This window comes from Pristis pectinata, chromosome 22 (genome assembly GCF_009764475.1).
Source record: "Pristis pectinata isolate sPriPec2 chromosome 22, sPriPec2.1.pri, whole genome shotgun sequence".
Classification (NCBI taxonomy): domain Eukaryota; kingdom Metazoa; phylum Chordata; class Chondrichthyes; order Rhinopristiformes; family Pristidae; genus Pristis; species Pristis pectinata.
The window spans coordinates 34,454,426-34,474,367 of NC_067426.1; the positions used below are offsets into that span (position 1 = coordinate 34,454,426).

At 48.2% G+C, this 19,942-nt stretch overlaps 2 protein-coding genes across 3 annotated transcripts in view; both read right to left on the reverse strand.

Moving 5' to 3' along the window:
• Positions 1-19,942, reverse strand: part of LOC127581802 (mucosal pentraxin-like) — an 81,912-nt gene that overhangs the window by 19,240 nt on the left and 42,730 nt on the right. The gene's annotated exons all lie outside the window — the stretch shown is intronic.
• Positions 4,865-10,982, reverse strand: LOC127581804 (serum amyloid P-component-like). 2 transcript variants are annotated; one of them, XM_052036521.1, is made up of 3 exons: positions 10,971-10,982; positions 9,063-9,138; positions 4,865-6,304 (listed from the first exon to the last, which is right to left on the reverse strand). In XM_052036521.1, exons 2-3 carry the CDS (start codon positions 9,124-9,126, stop codon positions 5,688-5,690), a joined length of 681 nt encoding a protein of 226 aa, XP_051892481.1. In that variant the 5' UTR covers positions 9,127-9,138; positions 10,971-10,982; the 3' UTR covers positions 4,865-5,687. The 2 variants fall into 2 exon arrangements, with proteins under 2 accessions (XP_051892481.1, XP_051892479.1); XM_052036519.1 differs by lacking the exon at positions 10,971-10,982 and adding an exon at positions 10,345-10,368.

Consider the following 19,942-nt stretch of genomic DNA (forward strand, 5'->3'; position numbering starts at 1 on the left):
AGAAGCTGGGATCTGTGAACGAGGCCTCGATGGACTTGGGCTCCAGAGCTGGTCAGCTGCTGCCACCATGTGCCAACCATCTGATTTCCATCAGGGACAAGGCCGTGAAGAGTCTGCCCTGAGAAGGCCCTGAGCTGGAGGAGCAGCTCACACATCGTCAGTGCTCTGCACCTTCCGATGGAGGCAGTCTCAGAGATGGAGGTGCTTTGCTTATGACTGATTAAAGATTTCCCTAGGAAGGTCAGTTTGTACCTAAAGTGCTGCAAGGACTCCCAAGACACCTGGGGAAAGGAACTGTCGATGTTTTGTGTTACAGCCCCGCATCAGGACTGAGAGTGGAGATGGGAGACGGCTGGTATAAAGAGGAGAGGGGGAGTGGTCAGACGGGGGCCAGAGGTGATTGGTGCACTGAGGAGGGGTGAGGGATGATGGGCAGGTGGAGCCAGGTAGGGGAAGGGGAGGTGGAGTTGGGAGACAGAGGCAGGTGGATGATAGATGGAGGCAGACAAGAAAAGGGACAGGCAGTTGGAGCCAGGTGCCGGGAGGGGAGAGTGAAGGTGGAGGCTGGAGGGGGGAGAGTGAGGGGGAGAGGGGCTCAATCTGTCAAGCCTCAGCCCTCCTCAGTCCACCAATCACCTCGGGTCCCTGTTACACCGACTGCCTTCCCTCTCTGCTCTCAGTCCGGATCCAGGGTTTTGACTCCAAATGTCAACAATTCCTTTCCCCCCACAGACGCTGCTCGACCCCCTGAGCTCGTCCAGCAGATCGTGTGTTGCTCCAGATTCCAGCATCCACAGTCTCTCGTGTCTCCTGTAAGTATGTTCAATTTGTTCAAAGTGATTATGAAATGAAGATTAATCCTGTGAATAAGTCTTGATTTGAGTGAACATATTATGAAATCAATGTTCTTGTTCTTGTTGCTATATTTTGAATTCAACCAAATTTATTGCAAAATTAATATTAACCTTGTTGGCTTCCCTGCTGGAAGTCTGTCTGTCCAGGACCTTTGGGATTGGGTGCCATCCTGTCCCATTTATCTGTCCTGCACTGACTCCGATCCGGAGCTCAGCATGAGGAGAGTTTGTAATTCTTGCTCTTTATTTTTGCATCAGTTTACGGTTGTTTTTTTTAACGTTTCTTTATTGCTGGGAAAATCAGCCAATTACATCGATCAAATCCTTCAGTCAGTGAGTTGGCCAACCTTCGTTGTCTTTTGCTCTGTGGAAGCAGAGCTGTTTTTTTATCACAGTGTCTGACACATGGGGATACCACTGAATTCAGAGATAGCAGGTAACACATTAGGAGACAGTGTGGGCCCAGGGGCTGCAGGAGCAGAGCACTGACACGTCATCCCAGGGAGTGAGTATCTGAGCACTGGGAATGTTCCCAGCAATGTTACTGGCAACAGGGATTGTCCACGGGTACAGTTCCCAGGTCAGTGGTCACAGTGATCCTCCCATTCCCATTGTCCTCACATCCCTTGCCTCAATCCCCCCCATCATACCCTTCCCCTCACATGCTCTCCCCTCACGCCTCCCCTCATGCCGCCCCCCCAACGCTCCCCCCTCACACCCCCCAACCTGACCCCTCCCCCCCAGCACACAATACAGGATGGTACAGCAGAACTGGACCTGACTTCAATTTTGGATATACTGCAGTACTCTACCCGACTGCAGTGCTGGACTATACTGCAGTACTAGACCTGCACTGCACCTTACTTCAGCACTGATTGTTACCCCAGTGTTCATTCTTATTCCAGTACTGCTTTTTACTCCACTCCTGGATTTCACAGCATTTCTGGATTTACTTTCTCTTAGGCAGTCCGTTGGGATCAAAGGGGGATTTGTTTCCGCTCCAGTTTTGGATTCGGTGCTGACTGATGAGGCCCTTGTGTGAACCATACGCGGATGGGGCAGGGGGTGGGTGGCTGCTACTGTGTGAGCTGCTGTGCTCTTTCTGTTGTTCTGATAGGGTTTCGTGTCGTTCCGATGTATGGATTTGAGTTTGTCAATAAGTACTAGACTTTTCTACAATACTGGACCATACCGGACTGTACTGCTGTCCTGGACCTTATTTCTGTATTGGTCTTTACCCCATTTCTGGTCTTTACTGCTCTACTGAACTTTATTCCAGTCCTGAAATTTACTCTCATACTCCAGTAGTGATCTTTACCCCAGCTCTGTACTCTTCACTACTGGACCTGAATCTAATCATGGGCTTTACTCCAGTACTGGACTTTACTACGACCTTGAACATTACTACAGCACTGTATATCTTTTTAATGTCTTCTGTCGCTGCGTCTTCTGTTCTCTCCCTGCTACGTGTTGTTCAGCGACTACATTTACACCTGGTCGTGCTTTTGGTTCTCTTTAACTTCTGCCCACTGAAGTCATTGAATATCCAATTGAGGTATCAAGGATGACGGAATTGGTTGATACAGTTACTGTCATATAAAAGGTGGGCTGACGAGCTGATATTTTGGTGCAATTATTTGAGGGATGTTTGGAGACACAAGAGTTCACCTCTGGATTCACATGTGAAAGACTGCCTCACCTGGAAAGGCTGTTGAACTTGGTATTATCATATCCAGGAGACCAGAGCATTGCCTGGGAATGAGTGGGGACACACCTACCTGATGCAGGGTCTCCACCAGAAATGATGACCATCCCTTTGCCTCCACAGATGCTGCTCGACTCACTGAGTTCCAACGCAGTTTGTTTTTTGCTCCAGATTCCAGCATCTGCCGTCTCTTGTGTTTCCATCTACTTTTCTCACCTGGTGCTAATCCCACCAATAACTTGGCCACAGGGACCTCACTACACAGAATCCCAGATCCAGTAAAACTTAAACTACTACCTTTTATCTTGCTGAGACTTGATTTTAATCTTAAAATGATGCAGAGAAACTATATTGTCAAGGGTTTCTATGATATAACTTCAAAAGTTACAGAGGACTTGAAATGCTGGACACTGATTCAGATGTCAGAACATCCTGAGAAATGAGGTTTAACACTGAATTCTGACTGTGGTCATAGATTCCTCCAATGCTCCATTTTAAGTCCATCCAAGTTTTGGGAGAAAGTGTTGAAGAAGCCGCGGTGTACGGGTGCAATGCAGTGTGTGAACAATGAAACTGTAGCTACAGTGCACTGGTCGTGGAAGGACTTCATAATTAAAGGGGTGGATGGGATCCTCATCATGCAGATTTGACCTGGATTGTATTGAGTTTCTTCAATGTTGACCAACTGTGGTCATCCAGACAAGTGGGAGTATTTTATTTCAGAAGATGGGTCGGCATTTTCCTTTTGGAGGGGATCACACCTTTACCTGACCGGTCCAGATTAGGTTTCTGGTCAATGGTGATGCCAACAATTTCTGGTAGGGAGACTTGACAATGGTAATGCCATTGAATGGTGTTAGAGAAGTGGTTGAACCCTTTAGTTGGAGATGGTCATTACCTGGCAACTGTAGAGTCATGGAGTTGTACAGCACAGAAACAGACCCCTTGGCCCATCGTGTCCATGCTGATCCTTTTGTCCATCTACACTGATCGTATTTACCCACATTAGGTCCATATTCTTCCTATGCCTTGTCCATTCAGATCACTGTCTAGCTGTCTCTGAAATGCAGTCATTGTATCTGATTCCACACCTCCTTTGGCAATGAGTTCCAGATGTCAATCACTCTCTGTGTAAGAAAACGTTCCTCTCAGATCCCCGCAAAAACTCCATGTTCTCACCGTAAGCCTCTGGCCTCCTGTTTTTGACACCCCTACCATGGGGAAAAGGTTCTGACCATCTACCCTATCTTTAGTACACCTTTGAAAGGAAACCCTTCAACCTCCCTCACTCCAGGGAGAACAAGCCCAGCCTATCCAATCTCTCCCCGTAACGAAAGTCCTCCAATCCAGGCAACGTCTGGTGAACCTGCTCTGCACTCGTGCAGTGTAACCACATCCTTCCTATGGTGTGGCAAGCACAACTGCAGGCAATGCTCCAAGTGCAGTCAGACCGGTGTTTTGTAAAGTTGCAACACAACATCCCAACTTTTATCATCTCTGCCCAAGCCCATGACAGCAAGCATGCCATTTGCTTTTTTCCCCACCCTATCTGCCCCCGTTGCTGCTTTCAGGGAACTGCCGATCTGAACCCCAAGGTGCCTCTGTTCATCAACACTCCTTCGAGCCCGACCATTCACTGTGCATGTCCTACCCCTACCTGACTTCCCAAAATGCATCATCTCACACTCGGTGGGATTAAACTCCATCTGCCCACGCTCTGCCCAACCTTCCATCTGACTTATGTCCTGCTCTAGCCTTAGACAACCTTCCTCACTATCCACAACACCACAGGTTTCATGTCATACACAAGCTTACTAATTGTTCTCCACTCCTACATTGTAATATAGATGTTCCTTACTAATTAACAGCCAATTCTGAAAGTTGTCCCTATCACGAACTGCTTTATTAACTAAGGTGTTACAAATTTAAGTGAACTTCACAATCATCAGCACTGTTCACCTTCCTGATGGGAAGATCTGCAATGAACTAGCTGATGATGATTGGGTCGAGCATTCCATCTTCAAGAACATCCTGGAGCTGAGATTATTGTCCACGAACAACAGCAGCTATCCAGCACTTACCAATGTATGGCACCAGCCAGTGGAGGGTTCTCCCCTGTCCCAGTGACTTAAAATTGACCAGAATTGATCGATAACACACTCAGTCCAAAGGAAACGTTGTCAGCAGCTCAGCTCTACACTGGTCTGTGTCATGAGTCGATTTAGTGATGGGAACTGAGTGTGCACTGAACTTTAACTGAAGACCACACACAGGCACACACACGGTAATTACACACACAAGATCCTTTTAGTTTTGTTGTGAATTTACTAAGCTGATGAATTTATAATGTTACTGTTCAATCACAGTTGTTCGAGGCACAGTACATATTGTGAGCTTTCCAAAGGTAGGTTAACAAACAATGTGACATCAAGAGGGTAATACAGAGAGAGGCAGTAATAGTTCCAATCAGCACAATCTAAGTCAAGAGCAGGATCAGCTTCCACCACAGGGACTTTCCCACAGTCCATGTCTGCCCATCACCATCACACCCGTGTCCCTGACACTTTATTGTCTGCATGTGTGTGTCAGAGAGATGGCACCAAAGGTCCCTGACACCGCTCTGTGCTGGTGCACCTTTTAACTGGGATGCTGAACTGTTCCCAGTAGGATTTGAGGAAGGGTTCCAGCAGAATGGATGAGGAGAGGTGTCCGGTTAAGGAGGGAGGACTTGTCTGACCTGAGCAGTTGGTGTCATCTCTGGGGTTCAGTCAGGCTCAGTGTGAGGGGCAGTACCCTGGGGTTTACACCCTGCTGATCCCTGTAAACCTCCATCAGAATTTCCTGCTCCCCGTCCATCTCACAACATGTGACAGAATGGCCAAGACTCTTGTGTCCTGAGTCTGAAGCCATTCCCCAGTCAGTGAGGGTGATGAGAAACTGGGAGGACTCAGTGAGGTGTCCCTTATCCAGAGGTAAACAGCCCTTTATTCTCGAATCAACTTCACTACTTCTACAGTTGATCTGATTTAGAGAGGAAAGGTCACAATGAAAGGTCATATTTAGTGAAAGCAGTTTGGGGAGACTGTGTCCCCTGTGCACATTTTAATCCTTTTTGTGGTCAAAACACTTTAAATTTCACAATCGTTATTGTCTTCAATTCTCACGTTCCCTACTGATCTATAGTCTGTTGTTCCCCAGTTGATGATGTTCCCTCCGGTATCGAAACAACCCTCACTTATCAACTCAATCTCACTGGTTGCCAGCACACGATCCCACATGTGAACATCGGTTATCTCCCCGACAAAGGACTGATCTTTGTTAAAACCTCCCCCAACGCTGTCCTGTTCCTGACCAAGGATAAACTGACCAGAACTTGCCACAAACTGACCCTTCCCACCAACCTTCTGTAGGCTGCGTTGTCCATTTACCCAGACTGTTACTGAACCATCTTTAGATTCCCAGGTTATACAGATGTGTCTCAGCAGGGCATCCATTTTTGGGAGGGAAAAATCTGTGATAACACCACGTAGATACAGGGAGATGACTCCATCAGGCTTGTGCCAAATCAGCAGTTCGTTGTCATGTCTGGACGTTGCATAGGAGAACAAACCATAACTGCGGGACGCTTCAGAGGCGGCCCTGAGGCAGACGGTAAAGGCAGTCAAACTGGAGAAAGAGGATGGGAAAACTCTGACATAGCTGTTGCTTGTTTGCACTGGAAATATCAATGATTTCCCCTCCAGGCCTGTAAAACATGAAGAGTTAGATATGGTTAAGTCGCAGTTTGAAATGTCACCACTAGTCTGTGTTTGTGAGGTGGAGCACAGCAGTAACTGGTGACCAGTATTCAGGGAAGAACAAGTCTTTGTACTCAGAGTGGGAGGAGTGTGTGAAGTGCGTTCGGCAGCAGTTTGTGGCCCAGTGAGGAAGGCCGTAATACTGGACGTGGTTCTGGAAAATGAGCCAGAACCAGTGGAGCAGGTGGCAGTCAGGGAAAACCTTGGAAACAGTGATCATCAAGATCAAAGTTTTAGAATATCAATACGACAGGATATAGAGCACTGCAAGGTAGAAATAGACATCAAAATGGTCCAGCAAATCTCTCCATTTTACCTAAATGCTCCGATGAACCAGAAAATAATAAAACCAGACGAACCACCCAGAATCGACCTGGAATTCAGACATCTTGCGGATGATACAAAGATAGGTGGAGGGGCAGGTAGTGCTGAGGAAGCAGGGAGTCTGCAGAAGAACTTGGACAGGTTGGGAGAATGGGCAAAGAAGTGGCAGATGGAATACAGTGGAGGGAAGTGTACGGTCATGCACTTTGGTAGAAGGAATAAAGGCGAAGACTATTTTCTAAACAGGGACAAATTCAGAAATTGGAGGTACAAAGGGACTTGGAAGTCCTAGTGCAGGATTCCCTGATGGTTATCTTGCAGGTTGAGTCAGTAGTAAGGAAGGCAAATGCAATGTTAGCACTCACTTTGAGAGGACTAGAATATAAAGCTCAGGCTTTATAAGGTGTTGATCAGACCACATTGGGAGTGTTGTGGGCAGTTTGGGCCCCATATCTAGGAAGGATGTGCTGGCATTGGAGAGGGTCCAGAGGAGGTTTAGGAGAATGATCCCGGGAATAAACGGGTTAACTTGAGGATCGTTTGATGACTCTGGGCCTGTATTCGCTGGTGTTTAGAAGGATAAAGAGGAATCTCATTGAAACCTAACAAATATTGAAAGGCCTGGACAGAGTGCACGTGAAGAGGATGTTTCCAGTAGTGGGAGAGTCTAGGACTAGAGGGCACAGCCTCAGCATAGAAAGATGTCCGTTTAGAACAGAGATGAGGAGGAATTACTTTAGCCAGGGGGCGGTGAATCTGTTAAATTCATTGCCACAGACGGCTGTGGAGGCCAAGTCATTGGGTATATTTACAACGGAGGTTGATAGATTCTTGATTTGTAAGGGCATCAAAGGTTACGGGGAGAAGGGAGGACAATGTGGTTGAGAGAGAAAAATAAATCAGCCATGATCGAATGGTGGAGCAGACTCGATGGGCCGAATGGCCTAATTCTACTCCTCTGTCTTATGGTATTACAACAAAGTTGCTCCCAGCCCAGGTGACGTTTGCAAAGTGCTCCTTATTAACACCTGGGCACCGGGGAATTCACTGTGAGATCAGTCCCACAGACGGGTCATGCAACAGACTGACATAGTGGCACTTGATGAATCTCACCCGACAGACAATGTACCAGACTCCCCCGTCACAGGACATGGAGAAGATCCATTTCAATGGTGTGGGTCTAGCACAAGCTGGCAGGCAAAACCATGATGCAACAAGAGGAGGCCTTCGAGCTGGAGATATTTCAGCTGCTGTCTGGGTCGGTTCCCATCAGAGAGGAAGGTCACAAAATGAAGGCTAGAATTCCCTGGACCACCAAAAGGAGAACCAATTGAAGGGAAGTTTTGAAGATGATAGTTCAGGTGTTGGGAATGTTCTCCCCAATATCCTTTGATACCTGGGGATGGAAGATGGAAGCTGCCCCATGAGTTTTGTAAAACAGTGAGTGAAGCAGGGTCTCATCCCGGAATGGTGACTATTCCTCTACCTTCACAGATTCTGTCTGACCTGCTGATTTCCTCCAGCAGTTTGGTTTTTGTTCCAGGGTAATAGATTCCCTCCAATTCCATGAGCTTTGACCTCAGCCGACATTCTCTTATGAGAGAGGTTAACTCATGACTTGTAGACATCCAGATCAGTGGTGTGGATGACCCAGGATGGTCGTCCTTTCAGAACATCCAGTCAGATGCACCAGCCGTGACTAACCATTTACAAATCCCTGCTGCCTCTCTCTGATCAGCTGAACGTTCGGCCATGATGCACGAGTAAAGACTGGTTATTCCCAGATACATAGGCTAACTGTTCCATAATTCCCAGGTTTCCATCCCTCACTCCCGCCACCAACAGAACAACAAGCACCACTTACCAACCTAAAGGAACAATTTCCAGACCAGGAGAACTTTTGAAAAGTGTTGATGCGATTGATTCATGGTTTGACCAAAATAAAACACAGCTTGTCTCAGTATCACCTGACCTGTCACCTCTCCATATTCTCACCTTCCTGAACAGATAAAATCAGACATTCTTCACCACAGGAAATAATTCCAGTGCCTTGAAGAACAACAGACTTTGGGAGTTGATAACTCACTGTTGTTACCATTTTTCACATGCTGTGCTGAATGAGTTCATCCACAACACTGGTTCACACCCACCGAGGTCTTAAAATGTGTGTGTCCCATTCTGTAGTATCCAACAGGCTGGGGTAAAACCTGGGATCTTCCTGATGGTGAGTGAGGACCACAAGTGAAGTCAGCTGCCTCGGCCCAGACTGGGAATGGAATCTGGGGTCCTGCTGCCCTGTATGGTCCTCAGTACCACTGTCCAAAGATGCACCTTGAATGATGTTTGCACACAGTAACATTTTATATCAGAACAAGTACATACCTGCACTGTCAGATCCTGGCAGGTAAATGCAGATCACAAGCACAATTGGAATCAAGGGGTTCATCTTGTCTCCAGCCTGTTAAAACAAAGAATCCCCCAATTCATTTCTGTTTAAAATCAGAACCACCACCCAGTCGTGTGTGTCAGTAACACACATCACCTTCCTCTGCAACTGGATGCTTGACTTTCTGACCAACAGACCGCAATCAGGTATTGCTGAGGATAGGCAGCAATACCTCCAGCACGATTATTCTCAACACTGGTTCCCCACAAGGCTGTGTCCTCAGCCCTCTACTCTACTCCCTATACACTCACGACTGCATGGCCATATTCTGCTCTAACTCCATCTACAAGTTTGCAGATGATACCACTGTAGTGGGCCACATCTCAAATGACAATGAGTCAGGGTACGGGAAGGAGATAGAGAGCTTCATGACATGGTGTCATGATAACAACCTTTCCCTCAATGTTAGCAAAACAAAAGGGCAAGTCATTGACTTCAGGAAAGGGGGCAGTGCACATGCACCTGTCTCCATCAATGGTGCTGAGGTCAAGAGTGTTGAGAGCTTCAAATTCCTAGTAGTGAACATCACCAATAACTTGTCCTGGTCCAACCACGCAGATGCCACAGCCAAGAAAGCTCACCAGCGTCTCTACTTCCTCAGGAGGCTAAAGAAATTTGCCATGTCCCCTTTGACACTCACCAACTTTTATTGATGCACCATAGAAAGCATCCTATCTGGATGCATCACGGCTTGGTACAGCAACTGCTCTGCCCAGAACCACAAGAAATTGCAGAGAGCTGTGGACACAGCCCCGCACATCACAGAAACCAGCCTCTTCTCCATGGATTCTGTCTATACCTCTTGTTGCCTTGGTGAAGCAGCCAGCATTATCAAAGACCCCACCCACCCAGGTCATTCTCTCTTCTCTCCTCTTCCATCAGGCAAGATACAGGAGCCTGAGGACACATATCACCAGACTCAAGTACAGCTTCTATCCCACAGTGATAAGACTATTGAACGGTTCCCTTAAATGATGAGATGCACTCTTGACTTCACAATCTACCTTGCACCTTATTGTCCACCTGCACTGCAGTTCCCTGTAGCTGTGACACTTTACTCTGTGTTCTGTTATTGTTTTTACCCTGTACTATCTCAATGCATGGTGTAATGAATTGGTCAGTATGGAAGACAAGTTTTTCACTGTACCTTAGTACAAGTGACAATAATATACCAATACCCAAACCAATACAAGTACAAGTAGTCCCTCTGCTACTCACCAAAATTCATCTGCAACAAGCCAGCCTCACCCCAGGTGGATCCAACACTCTGGACAAAAACTGCTGCAGTTTATATTCTGCTGAACTCAGTCACAGCCAATTGCAGGAAGGAACTGAGGGGGTGTAGCAAACTCTGCTGCCATTCAATACTCAGAGCACTGTCACTGGCCTCCGTGACTGACAGGGAAACATACTAACTGATGGAGGAACACAGTGACCACAGTGACTGATGGGCGAACACAGTGAGTGATGGGGGAACACAGAGACTAACAAGGGAACACAGTTATGGACAGGGGAACACAGTGAACCCACAGACCGTCAGAATTACTCAGTAAATGAGCGGGGTCGCTGCGTCTGATGGGGAACACAGTGACAGACGGGGCAACTGAGGGGGTGGAGCACATTCTGCTGCCAGTCAATACTCAGAGAACTGTCACTGGCCTCAGTGTCCACATCAGCGGTTTGTACGGTCGGCACCAGATAATGAGGGTGTGGAGCGAGACACCTTCACTCACCCATCCCGGGAGGTGATGAATTTCACCCTCCCCCACCCATCACAGGTATTTCCCTCCAACACCCTCCCCCTGACTCCATCTGGGAGCACATCCCAGGGGCTGCTCACTCACTCCTCATCTCAGCCTTTCCCCTTCAGCTTCAGTCCTGTTAATTCACTGCCCAAATTAAATGTCTGAGAGACCATTCTCATTCGCTGTGCCCCACTTCGTGGCACAGTTCCAAGGTAAAGTGGCTCAGTGTGAAATAACTTCCCCAACCTCAGCACGCCCCAGAGCTTTCCACTCTTGAATGTTTCTGTGGAGAACGGCTGTTGCCAGACTGAGCACGACAAGGTGCCACTGGTGGTGTGAGGGAATCAGCAAGTGGCCTGTTTGAGCGATGGGAATGGAACCATCTGCATCAGGACATCCCTTCCTGCAGCGATGGGCTGCTGCACACTCCACGTTATACAGGCAAGGAATTTGAACATGCATGGGGAATGAACCTGTTATAAAACAAACCCTCACACTGCGAATGTCCGGATTGTACATGCAGATGGAATAACCCTGGGTTAAGCACTAGGAAAGGCAAGTTTGCCTTGCAATTGGTTTTTCTGTTCCTGGCAGGCCACAGCATTGTTTCAGGGGGCGCCCACAGTGAATGGAACCCCTCCAGAACCTCATGATGTTCCCTCTGGAAGTGTGTTCACGAGCACAGCTGTGCATTCCCAACAACACTTCCTGATCCAGCTGTTGTGACTGTGATTAAGTCACTGGAGACAGAAGCTGGTAGATGTGAAAGGTCTTTATTCAACACAACAAGCAGACATTCTCCTGGAGACTCTCCAAACTTAAAGTACATCAGGTTTTTATACTCTCAAGAGCAAAGATAACAGCAGCTGATTCAATACAATGTTAATGGGTACAATGCCTTTGCTGACATCAATATTTTGAGTCCAACAAATAGCTCCATTGATTTACATCTTTACGAAGGGATCACACTGTATCTGACAAGTCACCTCTGAATGTTCAAACACCTTTGCTGAGACAAAGTAATTCTCATGGATGGCCTGAACGCTTCTGAGGGCAGAGAACCCAAACCCCCAACATTAGTGTTGTGAAGGCGAACTCTCTGGGTAAACAAATTTCCCAATTGATGGACAGGTCAGATATGCCTGTGGCCCTGTTTGATGTGCAAAGTGAGAAAGTCAAAGTCGAGTTTATTGTCAGATGCACAGGTACAATAAAAAACTTACTTGCAGCAGCATCACAGGCACATGGCATCAGAACCATAGAACCATAGAACCATAGAACCATACAGCACAAAACAGGCCCTTCGGCCCACCGTGTCGTGCCGTCCATCAGACCACCCTCACACTACCTAACCCCTTCCTCCCACATATCCCTCTATCTCACATTCCTCCATATGCCTATCCAACAAGCTCTTGAACCTATTCAATGTATCTGCCTCCACCACCACCCCAGGCAGTGCATTCCATGCACCAACCACTCTCTGGGTGAAAAACCTCCCTCTGACATCTCCCCTGAACCTCCCACCCACAACCTTAAAGCCATGACCTCTCGTCTTGAGCATCGGTGCCCTGGGAAGGAGGCGCTGACTGTCTACTCTATCTATTCCTCTCAATATTTTATGTACCTCTATCATGTCTCCTCTCATCCTTCTCCTTTCCAGTGAATAAAGCCCCAGCACCTTAAGCCTCTCCTCATATTCAATACCCTCCAATCCAGGCAGCATCCTGGTAAATCTCCTCTGCACCCTCTCCAATGCCTCCACATCCTTCCTATAATGAGGCGACCAGAACTGAACACAGTACTCTAAATGTGGCCGAACTAGAGTTTTGTAAAGCTGCATCATAACCTCACGGCTCTTAAACTCAATCCCGCGATTTATGAAAGCCAACATCCCATTGGCCTTCTTAACTGCTCTATCCACCTGTGAGGCAACTTTCAATGAACTGTGAATATGAACCCCCAGATCCCTCTGCTCCTCCACACTGCCAAGTACCCTGCCGTTTACCCTGTACTCTGCCCTGGAGTTTGTCCTTCCAAAGTGTACCACCTCACACTTCTCCGGATTGAACTCCATCTGCCACTTGTCAGCCCAGCTCTGCATCCTATCAATATCCCTCTGTAAGCTCCGACAGCCCTCCACACTATCCACAACACCGTCTACCTTAGTGTCGTCCACAAACTTACTAACCCAGCCCTCCACCCCCTCATCTAAGTCATCCATAAAAGTAGAGGTCCCAGAACCGATCCCTGCGGGACACCACTAGTCACTGCCTTCCAATCCGAGGGCACTCCTTCCACCACAACCCTCTGCTTTCTACATGCAAGCCAATTCCTAATCCACACAGCCAAGCTTCCTTGGATCCCTTGGCCTCTGACCTTCTGAAGAAGCCTACCATGAGGAACCTTATCAAATGCCTTACGAAAATCCATGTAAACCACATCCACCACACTGCCCTCATTAATCTTCCTGGTCACCTCCTCAAAGAACTCTATCAGGCTTGTGAGGCAAGATCTTCCCTTCACAAAGCCATGCTGGCTGTCCCTAATCAGTCCATGATTCTCTAGGTGTTCATAAATCCTATCCCTTAGAATCCTTTCTAACAGCTTACCCACCACAGACGTGAGACTCACCGGTCTATAATTCCCTGGCCTATCCCTATTACCTTTTTTGAACAAGGGGACCACATTCGCAACCCTCCAATCCTCCAGCACCACCCCCGTAGACAACGAGGACTCAAAGATCCTTACCAGCGGTTCAGCAATCTCCTCCCTAGCCTCTCGAAGCAGCCTGGGGAAAATCCCGTCAGGCCCCGGAGATTTATCTGTCTTAATATTATTTAACAACTTCAACACATCCTCTCTCTTGATATCAACAACCTCGAGAACATTACCCCTACCAGCACCCCCTTCCGCATCATCAAGACCCCTCTCCCTGGTGAATACCGAAGAGAAGTACTCATTCAGAACTTCTCCCACTTCCGCCGCCTCCAGGCAAAATCTCCCACCTTTGTCCTTAATCGGACCTACCTTCACCCTAGCCATCCTCCTACCCTTCACGTACTTGAAAAAGGCCTTGGGATTTTCCTTAACCCTACTAGCCAAAGCCTTTTCATGTCCCCTTCTAGCTCTCCTCAGCCCTTTCTTAAGTTCCTTCCTCGCTACCCTATATTCCTCACGGGCCCTGTCTGAACCTTGCTGCTTATACCTCACGTATGTTACCTTCTTCTCCCTAACAAGTCGTTCCACCTCTCTCGTCACCCACGGTTCCTTCACCCTGCCATTCCTTCTCTGCCTCACCGGGACATATTTATCCCTAACATCCTGCATAAGATCCCTGAATATCGACCACATCCCCATGGTACATTTTCCTTCAAAAAGGACATCCCAATTTACACTCCCAAGTTCTCTCCTTATAGCCTCGTAGTTAGCCCTTCCCCAATTGAAAAACCTCTTGTCCTCTCTGCACCTGTCCCTGTCCATGACAATTTTAAAGGTTATGGAGCAATGGTCACTGTCCCCCAAATGCTCACCCACCAATAGATCCTTCACCTGTCCCGGTTCATTTCCTAAAACTAGATCTAACATGCCATTCCCTCTAGTCGGCCTGTCAACATACTGCGTCAGGAATCCCTCCTGGACAAGAAAAACAGAAATTAAACATAAATTATGGACAATTTTTACAGTAAAGAACACAATTAGAAGAAAAAAGTCAATTTTAGTGCAAAGTGATCAAAGTGGTCCCAGTGCTGCTATACCGAGGTAGTGATTAGGCTTGTTCCAGTTGGTTCAAGAACCAAATGGTTGAAGGGAAGTAGCTGTTCCTGAACCTGGTGGTGTGGGGCTTCAGGCTTCTGTACCTCCTGCCCGATGGGAGCTGTGAGAAGATGGCATGGCCTGAATGGTGGGGATCTTTGATGATAGATGTTGCCTTCTTGAGGCAGCGCCTCCTGTAGAACATAGATAGAACATAGAACACTACAGCACAGAACAGGCCCTTCAGCCCACAATGCTGTACTGACAGATCTAATCCTTCCATTTTCCTCTCATTCATGTGCCCAACCAAGCCCCTCTTAAAAGCCCCCAATGAAATTGCCTCCACCACCCTATCAGGCAACACATTCCTGGCATCTACCCCTCTCTGAGTAAAAACTTACTCCTCGCGTCTCTTCTGAACCTACCCCCTCTCACCTTTGCATGCCCTCTGGTATTGGATCACTCAATAATGGGAAAAAGATATTGCTTGTCCACCATATCTATACTCCTTGTAATTGTATACACTTCCAACAGATCACCCCTCAGCCTCCACCGCTCCAGAGAAAAGAGCCCAACACGGGGAGAGGCTATTCTGGACCTGGTGTTGGGTAATGAGCCTGGCCAAGGTAACTCACCGATGAGTGGTGAGCAAACAGCTCATTAACTTTGAGTATAGCTATAGATAAGGATAGGTATGGGGCTAGTGGGAGGGTTTTAAATTGGAGCAGGGCTAATTATTGAAGGCATAAGGCAGGAACTAGCTAGAGTAAACTGGGAACACCTTTTTGCTGGCAAGTCCACGTCGAACATGTGGAAAATGTTTAAGGATCAAATACATAGGGTACAGGATAGGTGTGTCCCGATTAGAAGGAAGAACATGAATGGCAAAATAAGGGAACCCTGGATGTCCAGAGAAGTGATGAATTTAGTCAAGAAATAAAAGGACAAGTATGTAGAACTTTGGAAGTTCGGATCAGATAGAGCACGTGCGGATTTAAAGAAGCTAGAAATGAACTCAAGAAAGGAATTAGGAAAGCCAGGAGGGGCCATGAAAAGTCTTTAGCAAGTAGGATTAAGGAGAATCCAAAGGTATTCTATACTTACATAAGGAATAAGAGGATAACGAGGGAAAGGGTAGGACCACTTAAGGATAAAGAGAGAATCGATGTTTGGATGCAGAGGATGTGGGTGAGGTTCTGAATGAGTATTTCTCTTCAGTATTTACCCAGGAAAGGGACATGCAGGACGCAGAAATTGGAACTGAGGACGGAAACATGGTAGGGCATTTAGAGGTCAAGGAGGAGGTAGTGTTGGGTCTCCTGAACAGTATTAAGGTGGATGTCCCCAGGGCCCAATGGGATATACCCCAGGTTACTGAGGGAGGCGAGAGAGGAAATTGCTGGGGTCTTGACCAGTATCTTTGTCTCCTCTTTGACCACGGGTGAGGTCCCGGATGACTGGCGAGTGGCTAATGTTGTTCCTCTATTTAAGAAAGGAACAAGGGAAAATCCAGGGAACTATAGACCGGTGAGTCTCATGTCAGTTGTAAGGATATTGCTGGAAAAACTTCTTAAGAGATAGGATATACGAGCATCTGGAATCCAATGGCTTGATTAGGGAAACCCAGCGTGGCTTTGTGCGGGGCCAGTCATGTCTGACCTGATTGAGTTTTTTGACAAGGTGATGAGAGAGACTGATGAAGGTAGAGCTGTGGATGTCATCTATACAGACTTCAGGAAGGCATTTGACAAGGTCCCACACAATAGGTTAATCAAGAAAGTTCAGATGCATAGGGTCAGTGGAGAGTTGGCTGTGTGGATCCAGAACTGGCTTGCCCACAGAAGACAGAGGGTGGCGGTTGAAGGGACTTATTTGGGCTGGAGGCCTGTGAGTAGTGGTGTTCCGCAGGGATCTGTACTGGGATCTCTGCTGTTTGTGATGTACATAAATGACCAGGATGACTATGTTGATGGTGGGTTAGCACGTTTGCAGACGATACCAAGATTGGTGGAGTTGTGAATAGTGTGGAAGACTGGCGACGGATACAGCGTGATATAGATCAGCTGCAGATGTGGGCAGAGAAATGGCAGATGGAGTTTAACCCGGATAAGTATGAGGTGTTGCACCTTGGTAGGACTAACGTCAGGAGGCAGTACACTCTTCAGGGCAAGACCCTTAACAGTGTTGAAAAGCAGAGAGACTTTGGGGTGCAAGTCCATGCCTCATTGAAAGTGCCTACACAGGTAGACAGGGTGGTTGAGAAGGCTTATGGAATGCCTGCTTTCATTAATCGAGGTATTGAGTACAGGGGTCAAGAAGTTATGCTGCATCTCTACAGAACTCTGGTTAGGCTGCATTTAGAGTATTGCATGCAATTCTGATCACCTCACTATAGGAAGGATGTCAAGGCTTTAGAAAAGGTGCGGAGGAGGCTTACTAGGATGCTGCCTGGATTAGAGGGCATGTGCTGTCAGGAGAAGCTGGACAAACTTGGGCTCTTTTCTCTGGAGCGGTGGAGGCTGAGGGGTGAGCTGTTGGAAGTGTATACAATTACAAGGAGTATAGATATGGTGGACAAGCAATATCTTTTTCCCATTATTGAGTGATCCAATACCAGAGGGCATGCCCCATCTAACTCCCTTGCACTAAAAAGGTCCCAATTTATATTCGGGAAGTTGAAGTCTCCCATGACCACAACCCTGTAATTTTTACACATTTCCTTAATCTGTTTGCATCTCCATTCCTCAATGTCCCGGTGGCTATTGGGAGGTCTGTAGTACACCCCCAAGAGGGTGATTGCACCCTTTCTATTCCTGAGTTCTACCCATATGGACTCTGTGTTCGAGCCCTCCATTATGTCTCCCTGGAGTGCAGCTGATATACTATCTCTAATTAGGATTGCAACTGTTCCAGTTCCCATCCCCCTGCGAAGCGAGTTTAAACCTTCCCCAGTAGCAATAGCAAACCTCCCTGCCAGGATATTGGTTCCCCTCCAGTTCAGGTGCAACCCATCGTACTACCAATAGTATACTACCAATGGTGGGGAGGGATGTGCCAGTGATGTATTGGGCTGAGGTCACTGCTCTCTGCAGCTTGTTACATTCTTGCACATTCGAAATGCTGTACCAGACCTTGATGCAACCAGTCAGGACACCTTCAACAGTACATCTGCAGAACTTTGTTGGAGAGTTCGGTGACAAGCCGAACCTCCTTAACCTTCTAAGAAAGTAGAGATGCTGGCACACCCTCCTTGTGATTACATCTATGTGCTGGACCCAGTACAGGTCATCTGATACGTTATAATGTCCAGGAATTGAAAGCTGCTGACTCTCTCCACTGCCAATCCCCCAATGTAGACCGGTGCACGTTCACCCTCCTTCCCCTTCCTGGAGTCAACAATCAGATCTTTAGTTTTACTGACGTTGAGTGAGAAGTTGTTGTTGCAGCACCACTCAACCAGGTGTCCTAACACGCTCCTGTTCGCAGACACATCACCACCTGTGATTCGTTCAACAACAGTGGTGTCATTGGTGATAGAGGGAAGCAAGTTCTGGGTGCTGTCTGTGGCCTTTTTGTCATACAGACTGGCATAGAAGGATCTGCAGATCCTTAAAATGTCCATCTGCGAGGATGTTACTGAGCCATCCTCTTCCTTAAGGCTGTGGATCACAGATCTCCCCCTGTTCACCTTTTGGAAGAAGAAATGTTAGCACGTCTCATCCTGCTCCACGGAGCGGACCCTGGATCGGAAGATAATCTTGGAGGATTCAGAGGCGTGATGCTGGGCTTGCCGGCTCTTTGCCTCTCGGAGTTCCCCCCTCGCATCCACCCCCCTCGACTGCAGAAGGAGGAGTTGCTGCAGGTCTGTCTGGAGTTGGCACAGTTCCCTCTGACTCTGTCTTGCTTTCTGGACCCCCCTGAGGATGAAGAACCTCTTGATGTTCTCCTTTGTCGCTTCCCACCAGTGCACGGGGGAGTCAAAGAGGGGTTTCACGGTTCTCCAACCTGCGTAATCCCTCTTTAGTTCCTCAATGGTCTCTGGGGTCAGCAGCTTGACGTTCAACTTCCACGTCCCTCTGCCTGCCTTCTGGTCCTCCTGTAGGTGACAGGAGGCCCAAAGGAGACGATGGTCAGAGAAGAACACCGGCGTGACGTTGGTGGATCTGACGGTGACTGGCTCCGACACGAACAGGAAGTCGATCGAGGACCGGGCTGAGCCATCCGATCTCGACCAGGTGCATTGTGGCTGTGCTCCGCCTGCAGGGTGCTGAAGGCCTCGCGCAACTTGGCATCTTTAACTGTTTTCATCAGGCGTCTGGAGGTGCCGTCCAGTCTGCTGTCGGCACTGCCAGATCGTCCAGCGTCATCAATGATGCAGTTGAAGTCACTGGCCAGAATGACCGGCCGGGACGTCACCAGCAGCGGTGGGAACAGCTGGAGGACGGCCAGCCTCTCGCTCCACACGGGTGAGGCATAGATGTTAGTTAACTAGAGCGGAGTGTTCCGGTACATCACATCTGCCACGAGGAGCCGCCCCCTCCCCCCCCACCACCTCTTTGACCTCGGTGATTGAGAAGTTGCCCCCCTGCATCAGAATCCCCAGGCCGGAAGCGCGACAATCATTGCCCCCTGACCACGCCAACAGTCCGTGGGACCACCATCACGATAGTTGCGGAGGTATGGGAGCCCGCACTGTTGCAGGAAAGTCACATCTGCCTTCACCTTGGTGAGGAACTGCAAGGCGTTAACACATCGCACAGTGCGCTTCACACTGCGCACGTTTAGAGGCGCCAGTTTTATCTCCATGGCACTTTTGGAGTTCGGTACCACTCACACAGTCCACTTTCATTTGTCCTGGGCCCTTGTGCCCACAGCTTTGGTGAACTGCCTCACCGATTCCGGGCTCAGATATTGGGAGTGGTCTCCCCCTGGGTATGGGGTCCCTTGTGGTGAGGCTAGAGGTCCCTCGGGGTGGGGAGGGATCTGCCTGTGCCGCTGTTCTTTCCTCTGGTGGTCCAGTTTCTTTCATCTCCTGGTGTTGGGTTGCATCGGATGCGGTGCTGCTCCCGGTCTCCCGGAGCTGGGGATCGGCGGGAAGGGTTGTTCCCTCGCTTGTTCCTGTCTGTTGTACCTCTTCGGTTTTCTCTCCCCCATTTTGCCGCCTCCTCTGCCTCCGTCGTCAGCTTCTGCTGCTGCTTTCGTCCTATGGTGAGGAGAGGTTGCTGGTTTCCATCTGCTACATTACCCTTTTCTTTCCGGTGCCCTTGTTTTCTGTGGCCCGTTGTCTCTTGGGTGGTGTCTTCTGCGCCTTCTTTCTC